This window comes from Polistes canadensis, unplaced genomic scaffold (assembly GCF_001313835.1).
Source record: "Polistes canadensis isolate GaletaPanama2010 unplaced genomic scaffold, ASM131383v1 scaffold_19, whole genome shotgun sequence".
NCBI classification, from domain to species: domain Eukaryota; kingdom Metazoa; phylum Arthropoda; class Insecta; order Hymenoptera; family Vespidae; genus Polistes; species Polistes canadensis.
The window spans coordinates 1,106,954-1,115,187 of NW_014569566.1; the positions used below are offsets into that span (position 1 = coordinate 1,106,954).

Sequence of the window (8,234 nt, forward strand, 5' to 3'; positions counted from 1 at the left end):
GTTTATTCAATTATAAAAATAATGACTTCGAAGTTGTATTTCAAATGTAATTTAAATCTTTCGAACATAACCTTTTGTACATATTTAAATAAAAAGAAAGATGGTGGACAATCTTAAACTTTATCATGCTTCAAAGAGTTAAAAGAAAAAAAAGAAAAGAAAGAAAGAAAGAAACTTTGCTTAACAAGTTGTATTTGATATTTCTTTTCATTGTGTTATTCTTGATACACATATATACATGTTTATTCACACAGGTAAAGGTTCTGGTAGTTTGATCGGTGGTTATCTGATGAAAGCATTCGGTACCAGACCAACTTATCAGATCTTCGCAGTGATCTCTTTAGTGACCGGTTTAATATACTTCTTCTTCAATGCGTTATATTTGAAGAAAAGGCCTCAAGTGGAAGGGAACGACATTGTTAAGAAGAAGCCAAAGACGATGACGGGTAATCAGAATGGTCTTGATCGTGGTATCGTTGAGACGATACCATTGGACGAAAAAAATCAGCATCATGATATTACCAATGAAAAAGATAAAATGTCGATAGATAACTTCGGTGGAATCGATAATGAAAGTTTTGTCAAAGATAAGGACAAAGTTACTTTGAACAACGTTACATTAAAAGATACGAAAGATTTCGAAGCTATTAATAACGCGAAAAATCTCGACAATATGGAAAAATCATCAACGAATTTGGATAAAATAGAAAATGGACAAAATGGATTGGTTAATCCTAATTTTATCGAGGATCAAGGGGATGAACAAAATGATGAAGACGAGTGTAATATTACGATAGAGATACGACCGGACATTTAAAAATGATCTTTCTTGTATTTTTTTTTTTTAATCAAGTTCCTTTTTAGAGATCTCTCTTTTACGTGAAACGAAATTTCTTTTTCTTTTTGTCGTATTTCGATAGGATGGAGATAATATATATATATATGAAGACGAACAAAAATATATTATGAAGATGGAAAGTATTATATTATAATATATATGGCAGAAATATTTTTATTTTTATTTTTTAAATAATTCGATACACACTCGCGTAATCTATCGGAGAACAAATATATATATATATTTTTACAGAATATATATAAAAATGTTTACGTCCGTTTTATAATAAATTGTTATATATTATATATTGATTGATGTTATTTCGTTTTGATGATAAACGGAAGATCGATAATATGTAAATTTTATAATTTACTGTTATTTGTACATAAAAATTGTATAGTTAATATCTATGTTTTGTAAATATTGTCCTTGACTGGGAACATTGCAAATTTTATCTCTTTTATTTTAATATATATATATTATTATTATTATTATTATTATTATATATTTAATANTATTTAATATAAAATTTCTTTTTTTTTTTCTCTGTATAATAGTATTTAGATTATGCTTAATAGATAAGTATGTTTCATTAGAAATGGATGATAAGTTTTCCATGAAAACAATAATCTTGTAAACCGTTATAAATATAAATGACGATTTATTATATTATCCTTAAATTACCTCGAATATATTTTCTGATCTTATGTTAATTTCTCTTAAAAAGCAAACAATTTTATTAAGTATTATTCAATTTATGTAATTTACTCTCGTACACGAGAAAGAGAGAGAGAGAGAGAGAGAGGTCGAATTAACGTGGTTGTTTGTCTTTATCTTAATTCACACGTCGTTACGACAAAATATTTATCCCTAGTAACGGTTGCGGTTATAGTTTGTGAAGAAAATTAGAGCAATTTTGTTCGGACATCGTTTCGTCCAATTAGTATAGTCGGGAAACTCGACGGGATATTTATTGACGTCATTCAAAATTTTGTCGATTAATTTCTTTTCTCTTTTTTTTTTTTTTTTTACACTCGATGACAATGATCGATAATTTTAAATAACCGAACAACCACGAATTAAAACGATTAAATTAATTGCGTATAATTATTCGTCAATAAATATGAGTAAATTTTATTTGGGGAATTAAAAAATGTATAATGTGATTTTATATACGATACATTATATATTTATATTTAAACAAATGACAATTTTGTCTTATTCTAAAAAAAAAAAAAACAACGATCCATAATTTAACGAAATTTAGAATTGAACGTTTCTATATGATTTAAGAGTAAGAAAATACTTTTGGACAAAAATTTTGCCACCACCACCATAGTAAGTCGAACAGTTACAGTTATGAGTCTATATATGAATACAAGAAGTTACGTGGCGTTGACCATTCACCCATAGAAATCAGAGAAGATGATACCACGAATTTTGGTCGCTTTGTTAATAATACTCGGTCATATATTAAACGAATCATTTGCATTGACGTTACCGGAAATAACGTCATACGCGAAAGTATCGAGGAATGGTGAAGAGACGAAAAGTACCGGAAACGGGCCATTTTCATGGATCACAAGGTTTAATCGCAAACACATCCAATAAAAATACAATAAGCATGATGTCGTTTGTCTGACGATTAAGAAAAAAAAAGGATTATTATTATTGTTACATGTTAATCGTGACGTTATTATATAACAGAAGTAAAATATAATTTAAAAAAAAAAATAATACAAACGTGTTCTCGCGTGTCAAATAAAATGTCAATTTTATTCGAAAACTAATATTATTATTGGAATTAAAATAGTTTTGCACTTATATATATATATTTTTTTTTAAATTTAATTTTAAGGGCACTCGTAAGAGCCAATAATTCTGGGATTGTTGAAAATGAAGGAAGAAATGCAAAGGACGTTGTTATTACTATGTCACCTGTTTATGTGCCATCAAGAATTTCAAAATTAAAAAATGGTGAAGTTATAGATCATCCTTCGACGAAACGGTAAGTAATAAATAAATATAATACTATAATATCAATTTATTTAACACTAATAACAAAATAAAATAATATTATATTTTATTATATATTTATATTGTCAATTAAATTTAAATAACATATACGGAACAATATGAATACTTATATACTTATATATAATATTATTTATTAGATACTCAACTATAGATGAAGAATTATTGGCCAAATTAGATTCGACCAAATCGAAAAGTAAAATACAAGACAGATTTCATCCACCAGCAAGTTTCGAGCATAAAGTTAAACAACAAATAGTTTCATCCGGTCCAACACCTATGTCTTCAATGTCAGCTGATACGAATCCAAATATTCCATCAAGTTCGAGTATTTCAGGATATTCAAGACCTATATACGCTGGCCCTTATAGTATCAAAACAAATGATTACAATAAACCAAAGGATTATCTTATGGATAAACCAATTTCAAAACCAATTGGTATAAATAATTATCCGTCTATTGTAACGGATGATAAAGTAAATATCATTTATTTATTATATTAGAATATATAACAAAATAAGTTTGTACGTTTTTTTAAATTAATATTTCTAAAATAAATTTAACAATACAATCCATTATACAATTTATATAAAACAAAATTGATAACACAATAAACGTACGAACTCTTTTGTTTCACTCTTTAATATACTATAATTAAATCAGAAACAAACAAACAATGATAATTAACGCGTATAACTTTTTTTTTTTGTTGTATTTTAGCCGATGGATTTATTTCCAAATCATCAAAACGATGACACCAATTTTCCTAATTTTTCATCGGAACCATCTTACGATGATCATGCTGCACCTAAACCAATCGAATTTGATAGGCCAACAACTTTTGATGATAATGATGATAACAATGATGATGATAATGATGATACGTATCCTCGGGATCATGATCATTATCATGATCATCATCAGGAAATAATTTACGATCATATACCGGATTATCATAATTATCATCATCATCATCATTATACTACTACACCAGAACCTGAAATGAATGATCAACGACTCGACAAAAGACCATATTCATATTATTTCATTGGGAAAAAACTTTGGTACATTCCACTTTATTTCAGTATTTATTTTATCGTTTACATAGCTGCGTTAGTTTTGAAAAGTATTGCCAGACACAAAATTACTTTTCCCTCACATTTGGCAGAAGTTGCTGGACACGGTAGAATGAATAATAATGAATCATTTGATTGGTGGGATTTAACCAATCGTGTTTTCAATGGTGTCGAAGATTTTTCCGATAGATTTGGAAAAGGATCGTAATAATTACGATTGATTTCATTTTAAAAAAAATTATCCCATTCACCATAGATCACGACGAATTTGCATTCTTTGCAATTATTGTTGGTTTTTTTTTTTTTATATAATGTGTCGTTAATATATATATGGATATATATTTATAAATTATTATAAAATAAGTCAGAAAAAAAGTATTTAACGTTAATACGAGGTATAATACTGAATTGTAGAAAAATTATATGTTTTATATACGTGTAATATATTTATGTAAAAAAAAAAACATTGAAACTATCGATCAATTATGTCATCGTGAGAAATATTATAGAAATGTGTTGATTTGTGGAATTCTTGAGAGATCATTATTATATTATTAGATATATACTATCTTTCTTTGAAATTTTATTCAAAGATAATTAAAACGAATGTAACATTTGTAAGTTAATATTTTAATTCGTTCCTCAACAAATCGACTCTTTCAAAGTTTCATATGTATTATATACATATATATATATTAATATGTAAATAAATGTAATTTAAGTTAAATATCTACGACTGATATTAAAAATGTTTTCATTCGTAAAATATTTTTATTTAATTTGCAATTTTTAATCAAAAAGTTATATAAATATTTATAAAATAATATCAAAGATTATAAAAACAATTTCAATTAATCGAATTTCGTTTTAATCATTTCGATTTTTTATTGTCACGAATAACTATGCACCTATATATATATATGAGTACATGTGTATGTGTGTATGTGTAAAACCCTTGAATTTGAGAATAATATAAAATGAGTATATTTGGTGACAACCGCTTCTTTATCGTCGTCCTTGAAATTCTCTCTGTCAGTTTTTGAGCATTCGAGTATTGAGAATTAATCGGTATTGGCAAAATACAAAAGGATTACTTTAAAACGAGCCGTGAATATTGATCCTGTCGACATTCCTGATCAATCCAATTATACTTAACTGTCGGTATCCCTCTCATCTTCAAAAGATACTACTTAAATATTTACCACGAATCAATTTCATTTGACAACGAGAGATTCGAATAAAATTAAATGAATCGATCGCGTTGAATTCGCTAATTTTATCTAACAATATTTTTTATAACATCGTAAATTGTTTCTTTTTGTTTTGTTCTTAATTTCTCTCCGATGAATTAACAAATAAAATTACAAATTAATATTAAAAATTAACATATCTCTAATTAATACAAAAATATATTTGTCTCTCTCATCAAAAAATAAATTAAATATATATATATTTATTTTAGATATTATTATTATTTTTTTTTTTGTAGATATATATAAAAGATATATAGAAAAATATAATAGGGAAAAACAACACACGTTTCAATCTTCCTCTTCTAACCAACGTTATCTACCTGTAATTATCACCCCATGCTCAAAGATTTTAGAGTATCGACCGAACGGGACTCGATTAGGAAGGAACACGCTAATATTCTGCTCTAATACACCATAAAGGAATGGTGTTACTTTGGTTGGGTTCAATTTTGCATCGACATAGAGATAAAATATTAATACGTTGAAAAAATTCATTCTCACGAACGATCAATAAAAAAATACAATATTATTATCTTTTAATAATTAATCTTCAACTTTTTTTCTAATATCGATAGAACAAATAAATCGTAAATTCATTATACTTCGAAATATATATAATATTTAAATGATTTCTTAATATTTTAAATGAACAAAAATCAACACATAAAAAAAATAAATAATAGATACATTGGTATGAATAATGTAAAGATAAAAGATGTGAAATAATATAATAAGAATACAGATTAATGGGATAAAATTTATGATGCGTTTACCTTGATAATTATAGGAAAGAAAATATTTCTTAGCATAAATGTCACGATCCGTAACAATTAGTACTCTTAGCGTTTACCACCAAAAGCCTCCCCATTTGTTTAACGTTTCTTACGATACAGTTACGGTCTGGATAATAAACAGAAAAACGGTTCCTTACTAAACTAACTTCGAGAAATCGTTCAGTTCGTTCTTTATATTCATCGACGAAGGTTACGGATTACTTCAATTGTGTCTTTCTTTTTTTTTTTTGTTTTTTTTTTCTCTTAAAATATCTCTCTATCTCTCTCTGTCTCTCTCGCGTGTTAACCTAATCTCGGAACATGTTACGTTTCTATCTCGTTTCTCGCATCGATGAATTTACGTGTATCGATCGATAACCTGTCTTGTGGTTTAGTAAATTATTATTACGATAAATAAGTACAAAACGTTTTCCTATTAGTTTTCTTTTTTTTTCTGTTTTTAAGAGAAAAAAGAATAATCATAAAAAACCGGTTTTTCCGTTAGTAACGTAATAATATTTCGTCGTTAAATAATCGAAAAGGAATATCATCGTAATCGATACATTTAGGTGAGTTAATTATTATTATTATTATTTTTCTCTTCTTTTTTTCTTTTCTACTAAAAACTCAATGAATACAAAATATTATTACGTATATACGTAATATATTAAAATTATTCCAATTGTAATATATATAATATATAATTAAAAAAAAAGATATAATTATTATGATCAATTTTAATTGCAACAGAATGCATACCGATCGGTTTATTCGATTTCTCGTGATTTTCGTTTACCTCGATCATGTATCGACGAGAGAAACAAATTTGGAATCTATATCAACTACTATGATTAATTTTCAACCTGTTACGAAGACACCTGTTGATCATGGAAACACGGAACTTCAATCGTACAGGTAACAACCAATTCAAGAATGTTTTTTTTAAATAATTGAAAAAATAAAATGTGTGTGTGTCTGTTATTTCTTGGAACAACGAAGATTGTTCGAGTGTGTTAAAAATAAAATCAAATAAAATAAAAAGTGTTCCACACACGAGGATGTAATTTTTTTCTTTTTCTTTTTTTTTTTCTTTTCGTTTCAAGTAGACGATCGAGATATTATCGGCGTGGTTATAATAAAAAACCAGACGAGGATGTTCCAGACTACATGAACGATCACGATGATAACGACGATCATCGTCATGACCATGATCAGGATGAAAACGATGATCACGGCGATATGAAAGCTATAAGTCAACCGAAAGTCGATTATTGGGCCGGTTACTATGATTTTCTTATAAACGAGGGAAGCTACAAATTTTGGGCCGTATTTCAAGTATGTAATATTTACATATGTAAATAAATATGGATATAAATAATTATAAAATTGGATTGGACAATATGTATGGTGAACATCATTTCTGAAATCGTTTTTTTTTAATGTGTTATTTTATAATTTATTAATATTATTAATATTACGTTAAATATAAATGTCGAAAAAAAAAATAAAAAAAGGTCGATTGTTTCAATTGTTATATCGTACATGAAAATAATTGTATTTTTTTTTTATTATAATATATATCGTATTTTTTTATGATATTTTATAAATATTTTACAACACAATTATAAATCTGGATTAACAATATGTAACGAGAAAATTTTAATATGTTATTTTTAAATTTATCAATTATTAATATTATTGAAAGAAACAATTGTCGAAGAAAAAAGTTTGATTGTTTCAAATGTTATATCGCATTTTTAAGTTTACAAATGACGTAACAATTGGTATTATTAAAATATATTTATACGTTAGAACGAGTAAATATAATATTTAACGTTAAATCAATTTTATTTACAGCTTGCCACAGCAGCTTTGTTAATTTACAGCGGATTTGCAGCATTGTATTACGCGAAAGTAAATCCTCCTACGACAGATGAAGATTACGACGACATATTTCGTCGAAGACGAAGGAAACGTTACGTTCTTTCACCCTTTGCTTTGGATAAACCCTTTTCTGGATTAGACGATGTTACCTTTCAAAGGATACTCGATGCTGTTGCAAGAGAAATTCATTGATAATACAAACAAAACAAAAAAATTATTATCAATTTAATTCACGAATATCACAATGATCACTTTTGTATATAATAACGTTACCATTTAGGTATATCTATATATATATATATAATATATAATATTTAAGTATAAATATATATACTAGTAAAAATGTATTTTTAATATACAATTAATTATAAATTT

The 8,234-nt window shown here is 26.5% G+C and overlaps 3 protein-coding genes across 4 annotated transcripts in view; all 3 read left to right on the forward strand.

Annotated features, from left to right (window-relative positions):
* Positions 1-1,084, forward strand: part of LOC106793789 — a 16,387-nt gene extending 15,303 nt beyond the window's left edge. Inside the window, exon 10 of the mRNA XM_014760994.1 lies at positions 255-1,084. Within this exon, the coding sequence (XP_014616480.1) occupies positions 255-817 (563 nt within the window). The 3' untranslated portion in view covers positions 818-1,084. The remainder of the gene's footprint in view (positions 1-254) is intronic.
* Positions 1,085-2,101: 1,017 nt separating this feature from the next.
* Positions 2,102-4,454, forward strand: LOC106793794 (histone-lysine N-methyltransferase set1). 2 transcript variants are annotated; one of them, XM_014760999.1, is made up of 4 exons: positions 2,102-2,424; positions 2,697-2,846; positions 3,013-3,349; positions 3,594-4,453. In XM_014760999.1, exons 1-4 carry the CDS (start codon positions 2,264-2,266, stop codon positions 4,155-4,157), a joined length of 1,212 nt encoding a protein of 403 aa, XP_014616485.1. In that variant the 5' UTR covers positions 2,102-2,263; the 3' UTR covers positions 4,158-4,453. The 2 variants fall into 2 exon arrangements, with proteins under 2 accessions (XP_014616485.1, XP_014616487.1); XM_014761001.1 differs by having other exon boundaries at positions 2,336-2,547; positions 3,594-4,454.
* Positions 4,455-6,822: 2,368 nt separating this feature from the next.
* Positions 6,823-8,051, forward strand: LOC106793790. Its single transcript, XM_014760995.1, has 3 exons — positions 6,823-6,890; positions 7,082-7,310; positions 7,833-8,051. Exons 1-3 carry the CDS (start codon positions 6,823-6,825, stop codon positions 8,049-8,051), a joined length of 516 nt encoding a protein of 171 aa, XP_014616481.1.
* The last annotated feature ends 183 nt before the right edge of the window (positions 8,052-8,234 follow it).